Source organism: Petromyzon marinus, chromosome 34 (genome assembly GCF_048934315.1).
Source record: "Petromyzon marinus isolate PM22_M1 ecotype Great Lakes invasive population chromosome 34, UKy_Petmar_22M1.pri1.0, whole genome shotgun sequence".
In the NCBI taxonomy this organism is placed as follows: Eukaryota; Metazoa; Chordata; class Hyperoartia; order Petromyzontiformes; family Petromyzontidae; genus Petromyzon; species Petromyzon marinus.
Genome location: NC_133700.1, coordinates 9135749 through 9155163, shown reverse-complemented (window position 1 = coordinate 9155163; position 19415 = coordinate 9135749). Strand labels below are relative to the sequence as shown.

Below are 19415 nucleotides of genomic sequence, written 5' to 3'. Positions count from 1 at the left end.
CCCCACTTTCTATAACTTTTTGGACTTCTACAAGCCTCTTATAAATTTGTTGATGGACAATTGGCCTGCCGGGCTTTCACAATAGCTTAGTATTTGTGTATGTATACGTTATGTTTTTTAAGAGAAGTTTTGAAAAATATTTTTCCCCCGGGCAACGCCAGTTAGTGTAACACAAAATCTTAAAATGAGACAATGATGCTGTGAGTCAGGTGAGTGTGAAAAAATAATTAGTTCGCCATTTTGAAATCTGTCAGACTTGAAAATTAGTTGTATTGCCACTCGGTAAAGGTTGCTTCAGACAGATACTGCCGTGCAGTAGTTTTACATAAACATTGCTTTCCGAACTAAAAATATACCTGCAGTAAATAATCTGTGAATGAAAATGTATTGGAGTAAAAAAATAATCATTGTCCATTTTAATTCAAGGGCATTAGGAAGGCACAAGCAAACTAAAACCAAATGGTGCTGAAATTGTCATGTAATTTATGCATCGCTTTTATTGGACGAAGCAGCAGAATTTCGTTTGAGTTGAGAAAAGAAATGACCGTGACTTAATAGGCCTAAATTTATGGGTTGCATTACTGCCAAATGGATGGCTGCAAATGTATTGGCATGGGGGTTTGTGCATTCTCAAATATTTTCACGTCCTTTCGCGCAACCGCATACAACGGAAACTTGAGGACGATTTTCATAAATTTCTAATTTTTCCACCGTAATGTACCTCCACACAAATGTATTTGGCATAAGTAGCAATTAAAATATAAGTGAAGGGAAGGGGGGGGAGTGGATGATTGCACAGGAGATTAGATGCATAATTAGGCATCATGTCTGTTGAGTTCCTTCATACCCCACGGGAGCCCAAAGGCTATATTTTGCTTATTTAATGTTGTCAACCCGTTCAGCTCAACTGGCCACAACATTTGAGTCTTGCTTTCAGCTGGGCAAGCCTCGCCGACTGGCGCCCCCATTTTTTGGCAGCCTCGGATGGAACTCGACGGCCGAATTTTATTGCGTCATCGATAAACCTCACGGCGAGGTTTTCTCTCTCCCCGCCAGCGATTTGTCGCAAGTTTCAGTGTCTGCCTTTGTGGTACGTGCGGAGGCAGGGCGTGCCATGTCGAATCACAGGAGGCGGTGCGGTGATCGATTGGGCCAGGAAGGTGGAATTATTTTCATCGCAAGTGTGCGTTACGCTGCTACGAGCGCTGTCTTCATGGAGCGCTCACGGAGGGCCTGCCGCACAATTACATTCACTCTCCGGATTTGCGTAGCGTCCTAATACGTGCGTAGATCTTGACGCGTAAGAATAATTATAATAATTTACCGTCATTTTGACGGTGTACTGCCGATGAAAGCCTCTTCACGCCATTTAGCCGCGGGGGTTGTTTCGGCCATACTTCACCATGCTGGTCAGTGCGGGTTCTAAATGAGGTGGGCGGTGCAGCCACCGGTCCAGATGTCCCCTAACCCAGGGGTGGGCAAATTTTTTGACTCGCGGGCCACAATGGGTTCTAAAATTTGCCTGAGGGGCCGGGCCAGGAACAGATGGATGGAGTGTTTGTGTGAACTAATATAAATGACATGTAAAAATCATTACATGAAAGGATTTGGCCTTTAGCAGGTAGCAAAGCATTTATTTGCAAGGCAATTTAACAAATTGCACGAACATGAACAATACAAAAACAGGTTGTAACTCCCGGTCAAAGTGCGCCATCTAATGGGGAAATGGGGGCATTACAGAAGAAAGGTAAAATTTAATTTAATAATAATATTTGGACAAGTTCGGCGGGCCGGATTAAAAAGCCCAACGGGCCGTATACGGCCCGGGAGCCGTACTTTGCCCATGTCTGCCCTAACCACTGAGAATGAAGTTCGTATCGCCGGGCTCTTAGTAGAGTGTGCTAACCAACGTGCACCGCACATGAAGCAAGATTCTTATCACAAATGTAAGCAACAATTATCGAGATCAAAAAGAATAAGCTCGTCACTAATTAACACAGCATCCTAGTGGGTTTCCAAAGAGAGATGCTTTTTTTAAATTATATTCATTGGGAATAACCAGTACTGTAAGACTTCTCGAAGGTGAAATCCTTTAAGCTGGTATATTTGTAAACAAGAAGGGTGGCCTAAATAAATAAATAACGACACAAGAGAAGGAGAAGACTTTGTCATTGCAGAGGTTTGCGATGAGGCAGCGGTAGCAGCGATAGAGCAACAGGGAGAGATAACATCGCAGAGGACGCATCGCAGCGCTGGAAGCTTGCAACGTGTTCCTGCGATTGCACCGCCGTTTGCGTGTAAATTTGGCTCTCTGTGCAGACGTGTCATTTGCAATGAGCTCAGGAGCGTAAGCCTGTTCACCCACAGTGGACCTCCCGTCGCTTACAAACGTGCCATCTAAGTCTGCCAATGTGCCCGCATCTCATTCAGCCGTCTGTCAGGCACGGACAATTGAGTCATCCGCTTTAATTTTTTTTGGCAGGAACTTTTAAAAAATCGTTTTTTTCCTTCTGCTTTTTTCTTTCAGCAATTATATTCAAGTTGTGTTGCTGTTGGCATCTAGGAGCAGAGCCGCATTGTGTTTTCCTTTCAGAAACTTTCCAATGACAGCTGAGCCACATGTCAAATTAGGGCATCTCCCAGCATCGACTTAACAATTCTTTTGATTGATACTCTTGACAGCCCTGTTACTGCACTCTCTTGGTACTTTTCTCAATAGCAGTGCAGAGGTCAAGTTAAATAGGTCATCACACCTCACCGTTACTTCCTTCCCTTTGCATATCCCTCAGCTGTGACACAGTTGACACATGACCTCCAAGGTCTGCTATTATGACATCTCACCATCTGGCTTTAGGTCTTCCTCTTGGTGCACATTTGGCATCTATTTCAAGGACCTCTCGTGCAGTCTCATCACTGCTAATTCACTGTCTTGGTCACCTGCCCTTCCTGATGCTACACACATCTCCCTTCTATCACAACCTCTTCTACATTCATAGCTTTCTTCCTCGAAATAAAAATCTGGAGAAGAGCAAAGCTGAATTAAATTGAAGCTAGATTTGTAAGAAAACCTTTCGTCTTTGTTACGTACTTATGCTAAACTTCTTTCGCACCATACGTAGCCAACTGTGCTCATCGGAGGTATGGGGGTTTGGAGGTACGGGATCGGTCGTGTACTCCTGTTTTACAAAAATTGACATGGAGGAAGAACAGCATGATAATCCTGCTCTGAGCATGGTTGAGTTATGGCTCCGCCGGTAGCGCATTCATGCTTGTTGCAGAGGTTCACAGTTTGAATCCAGTAGCCACCCTGGTTATTATTGTGGGTGTATTATTAATGTAGTGTCTGCTGCAGAGCAGCAGACATTACACATCCCCTGACGTCATTTGCAAGAGTAGGCCATTGTGTGCCAACGCCAAAGCTTCTGATTTGCCAAGTTTGTAAAATGACGCCGAAAATTGCTCTGTTGAAACATGCATAGCGATCATTGTCCCCTCGTGCATAAAGCCTGTCAGGACCCTCTTGAAAGAGAATCATGAGACTCAATGAGTGAAGCTTTTCCTATGTAAAACAGGCATAGTAATAAAAAAAAAGTCTTGTGTGATTAGGGAAAACGCATGAGCATGCATACAGGCATAGGGAGAAATTGATGAACGCTCAACCCGCTTATGGTGTATTTAATATTTATTACCAAATATAACGTGCAATTGTAAAACACAAGGCAGCAAAATACTAATCTTTGAACAATTAACTTTTTATATTTTGTTAAAGCAATAACGTGCACAGTGAAACAGATTGTGAATGGGCTGAATTTGTGAATAGTTGATGTGAGAATTAGGAGATATTTGCATATTTTATTTACAGTAATTAGTAATCGGACTGGGACCATAAACTCATTGCACAGGAGAACCACATTTTATCTCTGGTGGATGTCCAGCATCTCAACGGCGATAACTCACGCGCTTCAACATGCTCATTAGTTCTCCGAGCTGCTTACCTCTTGCCAAGAATTTCAATTCCTGTAATGCTTGACTGTAAATAAACCATTTCATTATTCATTTCTATATTCTCCCCTTCTGCTTGCATGGGTTTACTCCACGTTCTCCTGTTTCCTCTCATAGCTAAACACACACGCACACACTGTTTCTCGTATTGGCCAGACAACCCAATGATGAACAATGACCTGCAAATTATTCATTGGGATTACACACTGCAGCAAGCAGCAGCAACGTCGCCCCGTGCTGGGAAAACTTGGCAGGACCCTCCTGAAAACGAGCCTGGAGACACGGCGAGGCTTTTGCAGCTCTAACCAGCAGCATAATAATAATAACAATGTAACGCAACATTTAAAGGGGGAAAAAATTTTGTCTCGGAAAATTTGCGGTGTCCAGGAGGGCCTCCCCCCACCGGCGCACACCGTCGGAGAAAAATAAAATTTCTGTGTGTGCGTGATTGCTCGGTCAAGGTGAGCTTGTGTAGTTTAGCGTGGGGGTTTATTACCCCAGCAAGTGGACAACAAAAGGACCGTTATGCGTGCGTGCAGACGAAAACATAATGCCGCTCTGTGCTCCCTCGCAGGCATGAAATGTCGTAAATATCAACCCGGCATTGCGAGTTGCACAGCCCCTATGCTTTTTTTTTTCGTCTCATTATGGCGCCTTAGTTTGACATTTAACTCCCAGGCTCTTCACTAAATTAATGTTTTTTTTCGTATATGGAAAGAAAAGGGCCTTATCTCCTATTCATATTCTTAGCTCTTTCGGTAATGTCACGTTGAAGGGAAACAATAAAATATATATAAAACAATAAAAATTCTCACGACGTTTCGACCATAACACAAACGGTCGTCATCAGGTGTGTCGGTTCGCATTAATTTATTTATTTTTAAACGGTGTATTTATTTATTAAAAAAACGTCAGCGCCACGCGCAGCGATTTGGCAGTTTATTTAGAAGGACTAGTCCATCTATGTTCTGAAAAGAGGAGGGGGAAGACGAAAAATTAATGTATGCTGTCTGAAAGCCACTGTAAGCGTGAACAATCAATTAAGACCTGAAATGGTTTATCAAATCTTTCCAATGATTGCTAAGCCAGAATCCATCTTCTCGGTTGAAATTGTCTCTGTGCTTGTATATGTGGATAGCCTCATGAACGAATCTCTCATGGTAGCCAGATGGCTTACAAAGAACCTCTGCCTTGGAGAAGTCAATGTCATGTGAGCCTACTGAATTATAACAATGATCTGCCACGGCCGAGGTGTTGGTCCTACCGTGTTTAAGGTCTGCTTTGTGTTCACGAATGCGGTCCGAGACATGGCGTTTGGTTTCTCCAATGTAACTACTACCACAGAGGCAACTTAGTTTGTAGACACCAGGGTACTGTATGTCCGGAATCACATCTTTTACAGACGGAACTAGATCACGGATTTTATGTAATGTGTTGAAACGGACCTGGATCTTGTGTTTATTCAAGATTTTGGAGATTTTTTTTTGTGATCCCCGCAATGTAGGGTAAAGTGATGGTTTTGAAAGGCTCCTCAAGTGGGTCTTTCTTCATGGTTTGAGTGATAGCTTTGCGGATTGTATAGTCGGAGTAACCATTAGCCTTAAGAGCTTGGTGTACGTGCTTGAGTTCACTGCCTATGTGTTCCTGGTTGGATATGCATTGGGCTCTATGATACAGAGTCTTGATGAGAGAATTCTTCTGTGATGGATGGTGGTGGGAATACATATACAGGCCCGCCTTATCTCCCTTACCCTGTGTCGCACCGGTGCTATTTTATCTGCATGCCAGCATGAGCAGCCATCTACAAACACGGCTTGTGAGATGATGCCAGCTCCTTCCTCCGAGCTGGAGAGGGATGAGTTTGAACAGCGAAGGATTAACCATGTCAACAAACTGATGAGCCAAGATAACGGCAGGAGTATTACTCATTGGTTTTTTCGGTAAAGTCACGTATGTAGAAATACAATAAAATTATATTAAAATAAATCAATCACGACGTTTCGACCGCAACACAAGCGATCTTCATCAGGTGTCAAGAACAAATCATGGAGGTAAATACAACAGGAAGATGAGATGAGAGACGAAATTATGTGAAGCACAACCAGTCAGGCCAACAACACAGTTAGACACTTCCTGGCGGACCACGAATTTCAGAAGTGTTAAATTTCGTGTTCAACCTCTGGATTGCACATACCAGCATAGACAGAGTGAACAAATACGAGGTACAAAGTCAGCAGAAATACATATACAGGCCCACCAAGAGGCAAGGAGGGAGGAAAGACGGACAGAGAAGCAAGGAGAAAGAGAAAGGGGACCCGAGGGATGAACAGAAGCCTTGAATAGGAAATAAAGTTGGGGGGAGGGGGAGGGGCCGGAGAGAGAGAGGGTGCGGCAGCTGACATAAGCACATCATGCACAGCAACAGAAGCATGGGGGAGGGGTAGGAGCGGCATGGGGTGCACATTTAGGACAGAATTGCAAAGCAGAAGTATTATTCATGCAATGTAATAACACTCCCTCTCCTCTTCCCCGAAGCACAGTCGCCCAGTAAAAATTTTATGACAATACTTTGTGTTTTAGATATTCGCGGAATTGCCGAAGCCGTTGTGTACATTTTATTTCAGTAATTAATGAGTACAGTTTCAATCCCAGTTCTATTTGTGAGCTGCCAGCGTTACAAGGTATCTTGGTGTTATTCAATGTCATTTGATCATAATGGGTGGCAGATTGTAGGGGAGACTTGGTTTCAGGGATGCTGGGTCCTTTAGTTCAAGTGGCAGCTAAACTAAACTATAAAACTAAACTATATATTTTTTTACCAGGTAAGGCCCACTGAGCAATATAGCTCTTTTTCAGAAACGACCTGGCTATCACAAATGATAGCTCAACGAAGTGGCTTTTGTAGAAATGATCCTCATGGCAGTACCCCGGGGGGTACCAAACATTACAAAATGGCCGAGGCAATTAAATATTTTATTTCTGGGACACTATTTTGTTCCAGGGGTGTACTTAACTCCGCGACTGGGGTATCAATCAATCCGAAGTCGGTGCCATTCCGCGATGTCGAAACGCAGCGAGGACGATTGTGCCGAAACCCTGAACGCTCGCACGCACCGTGGTGGTGCATCGTGTACAGCTCGTCGAGATGAGTCGATTGCCGCATCGCCGACCATCATCAGACTAAAAATGACTGCATCACGGACATTAAGCGAGAGCCGGGGTACTACGGTACCCCGAGGTACCGCCATAAAGTTCAAATGTTTAACAGACAAATATTCTAAAAGCGTGTTTATTAATGTGGATGCAAAATCTGAATCGGAATGTGTATTTGGACTGCAGGGATCCAATGAGCTATAAAGTTATTTATCACACATGTCCAGTAGTGGCGGCAAATTACAACAACAAACAGTACAAAACACGATAGGAGTGCAAAGTACAAGAAAGGTTAACAAATCACCCAAATTTTGACTTCCGTGACTGCAGGAATTCATTCTTTGGTTCTTTAGGTAAAGTCACGTAGATCGAAAAATAATAGTAAAGTCAATAAAAAAATTTAATAAACAAAAACACTAATGTAGACTGTAGCCTGGTTGTAGCCTGAATAAAATAAAAGTTAAAAACAAAAACCATGACGTTTCCATCGCAACACAAGCGGTCGTCATCAGGAAAGAGGGGGGTTAGCCTCTCAAGGCAAACTGTTTATAAAGATTTAGAAATGGGCGTAGCCCAAGTGTGTCAGCAGCATGGGCGGGGCAGCTAATGTTAATGTAGGAGAAAACTCAGCAGTTCGTGGGTCGCCACCAAAAAGGCCTCCAGGCAATCATTGCACCTCGCTCCACACACCCACACTGCTGACGGTGGAGGTTGACAAGAAAAAAACGAGTCATGACCCATAGTGGTTGACATTTTTCCAATGATTGCTGAGTTTATAACCATCCTCTTGGTTGAAATTGTGTCTGTGTTTATATATGGATGGCTTCATGAACGAATCTTTGTTGATAGCCAGTAGGCCAGGAGGGTTTGCAAAACGGTTTGCCTTTCGAGGCTAAACCCCCGCCCCCCCCCCCCCCTTTTCCTGATGATGACCGCTTGTGTTGCGATAGAAACGTCGTGGTTTTTGTTTTTATTTTATTCAGGTAAGAACCAGGCTACATTCTACATTATAGACTGTCAGAACGCTCACTCGGTTTAATAACCGTTGCTACGGTCTACATCATAGACTGCCAAATACGATCACCATCTTAAACACCGGGCTACAGTCGAACAAATATTTATTGGTTTAAATCGTGAAGTCGCACAACAGCATGAGCTTTCAAAGTACTGCCGACTCATAATCGGGACGCATGCCATGAGCCAATCAGTTGAAGAGTCGTTAACTTGTTCTGTCTCATTTGTATTGTTTTGTTATTTCTAATGTATGCTTTCTTAAGCACTCCATGAGCATATATGTTTGACGTTAATTGGCACAAATTGTAAATAATTAGTTCTTCTTATGGCAGATCAATGTGTGTATTGTAAACATAATCGATTTCATTTATGAATTGATAAACCATTGCAAGCCTACTAAATAGCATAATTACAACCCGGTCGTAGGGGGAGTGGGAGAAATGTACATAAACCATTAGTCTGCGTGTCATTCATCTTCAACACCACACTGACCAGCCAGGTGAAGTATGGTCAGAATACTGGAGGGCCTCATAGCAGTGGATTCATAAAAGGGTTCTGCGTATATGTATACACGTTCACGTGAAATGTAATTTCGTGCAAAAAAAACCCAACAATTCATCGTGCAGTGGCTTGTTTAAAATTACAATAATTTAGGTATGAACTCACGCTGTGCGTTAATCGACACCGGGTGCCTGAGCCAAATGGTTTCTCGTATTCGCTGTAGGGATTTCGACCATTAAATTGGCCCCGTGGCAACTGTGTCTTAATCCCCGAGTGTGCATGCTGACCCCCAACGTGGGAGTGTCGTTATTTTAATCTGCGGTGCCTGAGCCTGCAGCAGGAATTAAGAATGTAGCGCAGCAGTTTTCAGCAAGGCGCGTGTTTGGGAAATTAGGCGACGGGTATAGAACATCTGCCAAAAGAGTCGGCGTTTTCACAATTTCTGCAAAGAGCCCAGACTCGAACGGACTGCGTGCTGCAATAAGCTGGCACGTCAACCTGGAAAAGTGAGGTTCATATTTTTTATTCCGATGTCACCGCAAAGCCGAATGGAACAGCAGCGAGTGTTTATGTTGCAGGAGGGAGGTTGACAATTGAACGTGCTCAATTATATATGTTTTTAATCTACGAATCCAAGTCTGTATCTAAGTCATCATCGCTATCGACCGTAATCAATCCACAGCTGGATAATGGCCCTCCCCAAGCCATCGCCATCTCTCACGGTCCTGCAGAGTATTCATCCATCGAAGTCCCCCCCCTCCCCCCACCTTCTGCACATGAGCGAATTTCAGCGCTCCATCTGCGTTGTTCGACTGTCTCTCTTGTTGCACGTTCCCTCCCTTGACCGTCACCCCCTTCATCGTTCTTGGACCACCGGCCATTATCCCTTCTAGAAGTGCGTCCTGTCCAAGTCCACTTACCTTTCTTAACAGTCAAAATGATATAGCTTGAACCTGCCTGTGTTCCCATATACGAAAAAAAAATTGTCGAGTATTATTTGTACATTTGTAAGTGATGTATTTACCTTTCCTATGCTATGCACAGCTATCGTGTTTTTTTTCATTGGTTGTTGTAATGTTCTGACCTGCCCCTACTGGACATCTACGAAAAAGAGCTTCATAGCTCATCGGATTCTTTCAGTATATATAAAGATTCTGATAATATCACAAAACTTTCCCCAAATAGTCGTACAGCCTGAAAGCCAGTCCTCAGTCACGTCTTCGTAGCGATTTTAATATTTATGTTAATGAAGAATTAGTGATGCTTCTCAACCTTTGGGTCTTGGCGAATACCCCATTCCAAATTTCATGACTGCTAATCTCTGTGTATGTATTTGATGACTCGCGTTGCTTAAGACTGCCTAAGTGATCCTCGTGCCCTCAAAGTTCAGAATCGAAATTAATTCCACAAATTATTACGCATGTCTTGGCTGAAAAGTAAATTCTTCAAAACAACTCCAGTAAAACCTTGGATTGCAAGCATAATTCGTTCTGGAAACGTGTTTGTAAGCCAAAGCACTCGTATTTCAAAGCACTCGTATATCAGTTGTGATGACGTGGTGCTCGGCAGACAAAGCGTATACGTACCACTGGTATTGCAAGACCCTCGCTCGTTTATCAAATTAATATTTATTTAAAATTTTGCTCGTCTTGCAAAACACTCGCAGACCAAGTTACTCGCAATCCAAGGTTTTAGATTATAACTGCAATCTGGTGGTTGGGTCTTTACTTTTCTCATACTTAAAATAAAATTATTGTGCTAAATGACCTTTAGGCATACAAAAATACTTTTTTTATTTAAAGTTACGACGAAAGGTCACCGCCAGTATTGGGAGACATCAGTGCGTTAGGTGTTTGAAATTATACTTTAAAAAAAATAAAAAGCCAAATTGTAATCAGGTGGAAAGACGTGGGTGGGTAATGAGGTCCAGGGTTAAGGTGTGAGATTGGAGGCACGTGACTCTTGGCGCGCGCCAGGGTCGGCAAGGAAACGCAGCACACGCGGCGTTCAGCATGTGTGGGATGACACGGGCAGACGCTGGAGTAATACTCCAGAAGGGACAGGTCAAAACGGTACAAAAGTCGTTCGTAATTTTGAGAAAGGCACGCGCATTGGCCCACAGGTAGATTTTGGTATGCTTTTTCTTTGTAAACAGCGGGACGCAAGCGATCTGGTTATGATTAAGGTTTTTGCAAACGAGATTTTCGTTTTAAGAACACTGCAGCTGTTGGCGCCCAAACATGTGGGTTTAGCGGCGGGTAGAATGTTGTATTAGTCTAATCTTCACGTGACATATTAAGCAATGTCAGAATATTCTCGTGCTTGGCTTGGTGAGGAACGTTCTTGCAATTAAGATGTTTGACGACTGTACTGATCTGTGTGCATGTTCAGGGTCATGATGCAGAGACGGTGATGTCGATAAATACGTTTTTTTTGGTATTTCAGTAAACAATATTGAGAATTTTAATTTTAATCTTAATTTAACTCCTGGCAAGTATTTAATATATCGATTTAAAGCTTTCGTGACTGCAAGGATTAATCTTCTTTGGAAGATTAATCCTTGCAGTCACGTGAGAATTCATTCTCACGTGACTGCAAGGATTAAGTCAGTGAGAATTCATTCTACGTGACTTTACCGAAAGATCCAAAGAAGAAGTATTTAATACTTTGATGTTGTATCCTGATTTATGTGCAGTTACAGAATTGTATTTGCGTGACTTAATGAAAGTCTGAATTTAAAGTAATATCTGCAATACCTATTTTGAAAGGGAACATAATGAGTGTGCACTTACCTTTAAATAGATCATGCATCTTTACATCGCAGTTATCTGTTTACTTCAAATATGCAATATTTTCCAACATTGTTCCTCACAATACAATATTAGTTACGCACCAGAGGCCCAAATACTGGCTTCAAAGTAATGGTGTAAAGTATAGGCGGGTTGTGTTGTGAAATTTGTAGTTGCCAGGACATACATTTAAAGACCATTGCGTCAAGTGTATGCAGGATATTGTGTTGCACATCACCGGATTGTACATGAACTGAAGATACAGCCCTGGCGCACTCTACATTGTTCAGTGGGCAGGTCAGGTAGACCCGTGCAAACAATGATTTGCTTTTACTCACAAAAAATGGCTTGATCCCTTAATGTAATGAGATGTTAACCTTTTCCCATTCCGATGACGTACGTGTACCGTCGTCAGTTTACCTTCGCGTACGGCATCGGAACGGAATCGTAAAGACAATGCAGGAGGGCGTGTGGGGGACAGGTTACCGCTAGCTATCATCAAGTGTGGTCGTGTCGCTGCAGTTCTCTGCGGTGAGTACAATGTCTTTTAAAAACAGCGGCCTCTCGAAATTAAATTAACGCTGACCGCCTGCACTTCTCTGTAACTTTCAGGCATCTCGGAACGGGAATGGGCGAAATGTTGTGCACAAGGTCACTTGGGGAGGAGCCTGTAGCATGATGCCAAAAAAACGTGCTGTGTCTGTTTGATAAAGGCTCACATCCTAGGGTTAATATCATCAGATAATGCCTGTAGAAAATTTTTTTTTTTACTTTTATGTTACAATTTCCGGGCTTCTTTGACGTTTTTTTGTTGTTGCAAAATTCTCCAAGAATGCAATGCGAGTGACTTGAGTAGATCACTGCCCAAAGCAGCACTGGATGAAGAGGCAAAGGGAGGCAACAGAGACGACGTCGTTGCGACAGAGAGGCAGATGGGCGCGGGATCGTCAAAAAACGCAAACGCGTGTTCTGATGTCGTGGAATTGAAATGGCGCTTTGTTCCCCCGCCGCTGCCCATGTCGCTTGCAGCGAAGGCGACGCCGAGGACGGCTGCATTTTCTGCGAGCGGGAAGGAGGCGGCGGATACCAGCTGAAGCCGCACATCCAGTTTCACTTGTACATCAGCACGTCGCCGTGCGGGGACGCGCGCATCTTCTCTCCGCACGAGGCCAGCATGGAGGGTAAGCGGAAGTGCAGGGGGTCAAGGAGACGACGACGGTGTGAGCAACAAAGTTGAGAGGGGGTAATTAGACACCGGGGATTGGAATGAGAGGACGCTAGCAAAGGAAACAAAGAGGGTGGTGGAGAAGCCACAAAGGGTGTGGAGGCATTGAGCGTAGAATACTAAATTAAAATAAACTTTTATTTTTACCAGGTAAGGCCCCACTGAGCTGTATAGCTCTTTTTCAGAAGCGAAGTGGCTTATCATATGTAAATTTTTAGCAGCCAAATACATTTCGGCGCATGTTTCTAAATATGGAGGATCTGGAAAAAAAAATCCACGCAACCACAAGGACAACATGCAAACTCCAAATATACAGGCGTCAAGGTCGGGATCAAACCCACAACCTCCTGCATACCAGACGAGGGAGTTAACATCTCGCCACAATTGACAGGGAAGGTAAGGAGACAGAGGTCGTGGGGTGGAGGAGGGGTGATACGCAAAGGCTAGGGGAGACCAAGTAGACATGGGCTAAGGAGACACAGACGGGGATTAGAGTGACACAGGAGACATGAGAGATAAGCTATGACTTCCCTCTCCCTGCAAAAAGAATGGGCTCTTGTTTCATGAGGCCCAGGGTTAACCTTGCATTCACACAATGCGCGTACATGTGCACACTCAAGTCCCGTAATTACGAAGTGTTTGACCTCCTCGCCCTGTCAACCTCATGGGTGCTTGGTGGCGTGTGCCGTTAGAAAAGTACAATAGCAATTGAATTGATTTAGCTTGGTGAAAACGCAAAATGAGAACTCAAGACCATTTTATTGTGAGTGCGTTAGGTAGGTCGCTTAGACCATTTTTTTGGAAGCCGTTTAATGCAATCTTTGATTTGTTTGGGGCTTTTTTTTCTTCCAAACATTACACTAAATCATTTCCGATTGATAAATGAAATTACATTGGCGTGGGTGACGTCTGACAAACTGAAAAAAAAAACACTCAATAATTCTGTGGATTGTGCTCGAAAGAACATTTCTTTCTGTGGTGGAAGGTCAATTGCTTGACACAAAAGCAGTTCTCATTGCCTCTAGAATGCCTTTAAAAACCGCTTAGTCAGCCGGCAGGGGCGGCTCCGAGGACCGGTCCCTTTGCCTGCGTCAGCATCGAGGCAGCACCGCTGAGATGCTCGATACAAATCCCAGACTTCCGCTTGAGATTAAACGCAGGTCCTCTTGTGAAATTAGTTTAATGATCGCTAAATGATTGTTTAATGGAATTTTAATTTTGTTTTGCATAATAAAGGTTTTATTTTGGGTTAGATCACGTAAATATAAATGACCTTTAACCCGCCACCACCCAACACAGCCAACTAGTGAGGTTTACCACGTAAACAAAACATGCCAATTGGTTACTACTGAAGCACACCGGTGCATTGGAGAGTAAACCCACAACATTTACAATTCGAGTACGACGTTTCGCTGGTGATTACAACAACCAGCTTCAGTGGAGCTCTGTGGGTCATCGTTTGTATGCTATACGGCAGGGTCCTTCACCTGCCGACCCGCTGGTCACATCCGGCCCCACTTATGCTCTTTGGAGCGGCCCGCGGAATTGCGGTCCACCCGGGCGGAGAGAAATACAGATTAATGATTTGAAAGCGAGATGAAAAAAAAGAGAGATGAGAGACCCGGAGGCAAAAGATTAATATTTGCGAGATTAAAGTGAGATATACCATAGGTGAAGATGAGAGCGCTTTAGACACGCGATGAAGATGAGTGGGATGAAATTGAGATTTACCAGAGCTCAAGATGAGTCCTGGAGACGAGAGGTACGGATAAGCGGTCACATGTCCAGACATTATGACGTGACGTCAGAGCGCTTGTTACGACGCCGCGTGACATCACGTGGCCCAACAGAAATATAGTTGAGTGGCCCTGGTATAGGAGATGGACACATTGCAAAATGCTCTTCATGCAGAGTTAGCTAGCACCCAATCTTGTTGCAAAATGGGCCAGTGTAAAAGACAGCAAAAGCAACACTCATGGTAATTTTTGCTGGGTTATTGGCCAACGTGACATGGCACTGCTTATGCTATAATGGGCAGTATCTCGCCTCTCTTCCTTGAGTTTGGCAAACATTTAGAAGGGGGTCGGTGTTAAAATTCCTGTAACAAATGCAGTACGTGTGTTTAGTAACTAAGCTGGCTCGGGTCTGCCAAGAAATGGGATAAATGTTGAGCCCCACTTTGTCAAACTGTACCACCGTGCACAGGCGACTGAGTGTGATCCACTTGCCCACCATGTGTTCTCCTGCGTATGTGTGGTTGTGTGCACGTGCGTCCATGTGTACGTACGCACGCGCGCCTAAGCGGAGAGGCGGCGGAGTGCTTTGAGCACTGTGCTGCGAACATAACAACCCGAGTGATTCCTGGCCACGGCTAACCTTGCTGCAGAGCAATATGTGAACCAATCTTGGTCATTGCTCGGTTGATTCGGTCTTAAAGTGTGAACCTGATGCGCTGTGTAAATGTCAATACTGGGGAGACAACAGCGGCCAGGTGTGGTGATGGTAGTGGTGGTGACACCACACTGGCGTGCGAAGCTCCAGCCAGTGGCGAGCGGTGGTGTAGCGGTTAGCGCGCTGCGCTATGAAACCCGGCGAACCGAGTTCCATTCCCGCTCGCAGCCAACACCGGTGACGATTATCTGAACCGGTCCTGGGCCTCCCCTAGGTAGACACGGACTCTAATGAGTAACCTGGTGCAGTGTGTAAACATCGCCACTGGGGAGACAAAGGCGGCCGGGCGTGGTACCCCACCCACCCCCTCTTGTGCCGTGCCGGCCTTCATAGGTCTCCACTAACAACACTTGCCCCAACAGTCTGTTAAGGCTACACGGGGGATCTTTTGGTAGGCACACCGCACTGGCGTGTGAAGCTGCAGCCACAATTGGCGCTCGTGACACAGGACTTGCTCCAACAGGCTATATGGGGGGGGGGGTGGGGTGGTGGTGTCTTTGTGCGCTTAGTGGAACGCGGCGACAAGCACCCGAACCGGAAAGCGCGAGGGCAACTGCGGACGAAGATCGAGTCCGGGGAGGGCACCATCCCCGTGCGCTCGTGCAACGCCATCCAGACGTGGGACGGCGTGCTGCAGGGGGAGCGCCTGCTCACCATGTCCTGCAGCGACAAGATCGCGAGGTGAGGGCACGTGGGCCTGGGGGGGGGGCGGGCCTGGGGCCTGGGGGCGGGGGGCGGGGTGCGGGGGGGGCAGGTGTCCCGGTGGGCTCGTGAATTGGCGTGCGGGTGGTTGTGTGCGCGATTGGGTGGGTGTACACATGGGAGGAGTCTTACGATTGCATGTGTGTGCGTACGAGTGTGTGTCTGTATCTCTGTGTGCGTACCAGTGTGTGCGTGGAACGGTAGTGTAGTGGTGAGCACTTTGTGCTCTACGAACCCGGCGGGCCCGAGTTTGATTCCCGCTCATGGCCACCAACACCAGAGACGATTATCCGAACCGTTCCTGGGCCTCTCCTAGGTCGACTCGGCCTCAAATGAGAACCTGGTGTGGTGTGTAAACATCGTCACTCGGGAGATAAAGGCGGCCGGGTGCGGTGCTGGCTACCCACCCCCTCGTATGCCGCGCCAGCCTTCATAGGTGCTTGCTAAGAGCACTTGCCCCAACAATCTCTTAAGGCTACACCGGGGATCTTTGTATTTGTGAGTGGGCAGCTGTCCACACGGGTGTGCTAGTTGGTTTTGGGGGGGGGGGGGGGGGGTGGGGAGAGTTGTGAGCCGACTCCCGCGCTGTGCGAAGGTTGGGCTTCACGTCGTACGATGCGCTTGGGAAAAACACATGCCGGAAATTAAGCACGCCACATTGTGTAGCTGAACCACACAGTCCGACCGCGCGGGTCAGTGCTTAGCCACCTGGCAGTCTCAATTGATCGATAGACAGTGATGTGAGCAACACTGTGCACGGGTGTGCGCACACAGTGTAGCAGTTAGCGCGCTGTGCTACGAACCCCGGCAACCAGAGTTCGATTCACGCTCACGGCCATCACCGGTAACGATTATCTAAACTGGTCCTGGGCCTCACCTAGGTCGGCTGAGCCCCGAATGAGTACCTGGTGCGGTGTGTAAACCTCGCCCCTCGGGAGACAAAGACGGCTGAGCGTGGTGCTGGCCACCCCACCCCCTCGTGCGCTGTGCCGGCCTTCAGAGGTGCTACTCGCTATAAAAGCACTTGCCCCAACAGTCTTGTTAGAGGCTATACGGGGGGGGGGGGTGCATCTTTGCCTTTGCTCGTCTTTGCAGGTGGAACGTGGTGGGGATCCAGGGCTCGCTGCTCAGCCACTACGTGGATCCCATCTACCTGGACAGCATCATCCTGGGCAGCTTGTACCACGGCGAGCACCTGTCACGCGCTGTCTGCCAGCGCATGGCGGACGTGGGGGAGCTTCCTCCGCTCTTTAAGCTCAACCGGCCCCTGCTCAGCGGTGGGTGCCCCGCCCCCCATAACTAGAAGCTTGAGGGTGAAGGTGAAAGTTAACCAGCACCGCACCGCATCGCCTATCAAACTGGAGACGCCCTGTGCTGGGTAGTGAACCGTAGTGGAGGGGGAGCTCCATGCACTGGTTGATGAGTCTCGCAAACGACTCATTTCACCGGTTAAATAACCGCAGCAGAACACTATGCATGGCAAAAACTTCTTGCGCCGGTTGATTTAATACAGAGACTCCCTGTGCTGGTTAATGAGCCGTAGTGGAACTTCCTGCCCTGGTTACAGAATAATAGCAGAACACAGCCTGCATAGTAATACTTTCTTGCACTGGTTAATGAGTCGTACAGATACTCCCAGTACTGGTCATTTAGTCATATAGAGAGAATCCCTGTGCTGGTTATTGAGGCGTAGTGGAATGCCGCTACTTGTTTTTTTTTTTCACAGCAAGACTCCCTACGCTGGGTAATGAATCGTAGGGACATTGCAGAGGTATATCGTCCAACATGGGAATGTGGAATTTCCATATCTATCTCAGGGCCGCCAACGAGGGTGAACGCCACCCGATTGCTTATTTGGGAGATGTATAACCCTGCTGTCGGTGCTCTTGCCATGGAATTGGCAGGATGCAAAGGTTAAATTCGGCACCGATTCGGTAGCTCGATTCCGTGTGGCACTGTCCCGTGTACACAGGAAGGTGATGCTCTACACGGGGGGGGGGGGGGGCCTTCATGCTTTGTCCTAACATTGTTGAGTTAAGAGTGAAGTGACAGACAAAACTAAACATTTTCAACACATCCAGCACTGGTATGGTGTGGAGGATGATTTTCTTTCAATAAGCCAATCATCGGCAGGTGTTTTTTTTTTAACGAGCAATCGCAACCAACCGGATCACTCCGTTAAAAGTTGTCTGCTCATCGGGTCAATCAATCAGTCTGTGTTTCGTGTGTCAATATCGCCCTCAATAAAGTAGTGCATCGGTGCCACATTACAACGGAATGGGGACGGTGCGGGAGGGGGGGGCATAGAGCAACAGGAATAATTAAAGAAACCCCGTCACGACCTCGGCGGCTAACACCGACTGAGCAAAGTAAATTACGACCGCGCGCAAAATAAAGTGCAACCGTGCGCGAAGAATAGCATAAGAAATGTAAGTAGTAAATAAAATAAATAATAAGTGCAGAGACAATTATTTTAGATTTTATGGGAAGGCAAGTATGAAAGGTCACCCCCTCTCAATAAGAAACAAAAATTGTTTGTTTTGAAGATACTTTCATTCTTTTGTTGATTTTTTGTTATTGCATTGCTCATTCATGTACAATGTTTTTATTCTCGAGTTATAAGCAAAAATGGCAAACATCTTTCCAAAGTCAAATAGTTGTAGCATGATTCTTGCGTGGTGGATGTTAACAGTTGCGACGGTTCTCTGCCCATGTCGCTCGTTGGTGAGTGAACATTTTCCACCCTATTTATTTATTTATTCTCACGACAACGTGGACGTCTCCATTACCGACGATTTTGCACTCCGCCAAGACGGGTGGAGATTATTGTGGGCTTCAGTTCTTCAGAAAGCTGATGTCGAGGCCCAAAGTTGGTATATAGTTTTTTTTTTATTTCATCGAGGCATTTGGGCATACGGCTGATGGATACTTATTGATTAGCCTTCGTTCCATCATAGTCTCGTTATACTTTTGTTTAATTACACGATGTTAAATATGATCGTTATCCTCCAGTGTAATCAATCAAAGACTAAATGCTGTCGTTTAGAAAAAAAACGTGAAGTTTGAATATACGAAATTACATCTCAAAAGTGAAGATTAATTTGCCTTTATACATTTTCGAGAAGGGAAACTAGCTTTCATTAGGGTTACATTACAGATACCCTATTCATATCCACAGCAAACTCCTTCATAAACTCCATGGCGACACTGAACTTGCGCAAAAAACATTAAAAGTGCTCATTACAATAATCACTACAAAGTACTGTAATAGGATTCCATTCTCATACATTTACACGCGCGCGGTCTTTATTTGAATCGGCATTCTCTACACCGCCACTAGGGCTGTGTTTAGCCATCGTCGGATGCTCGCAGGAGATTTGAACGGAGGGGGTGAAGCACGTAGCATGGTGTGGCACGTGAAGAATGGAGTTTGGCAAAATGCTGCTTTAGCTCTCATTTGCGAGAGTGGGCCATTTTTATTCTCGTGACAATCTAGGTAGCAAATGTAGAACACTTGACACGCAAAGTTTAATCGCAGAACTAGACCCAATTGCGGATTCCCGGGTCTTTTTGCATCG

At 45.6% G+C, this 19415-nt stretch overlaps 1 protein-coding gene across 6 annotated transcripts in view; it reads left to right on the top strand.

Moving 5' to 3' along the window:
• The window catches only part of LOC116948680 (double-stranded RNA-specific editase 1-like), a 106121-nt gene that overhangs the window by 75887 nt on the left and 10819 nt on the right, over positions 1-19415 (top strand). For all 6 annotated transcript variants that reach the window (XM_032965609.2, XM_032965610.2, XM_032965611.2 and 3 more), the window contains 3 exons: positions 12489-12640; positions 15645-15816; positions 16933-17114. In XM_032965609.2, the coding sequence (XP_032821500.1) occupies positions 12489-12640; positions 15645-15816; positions 16933-17114 (506 nt within the window). The remainder of the gene's footprint in view (positions 1-12488; positions 12641-15644; positions 15817-16932; positions 17115-19415) is intronic.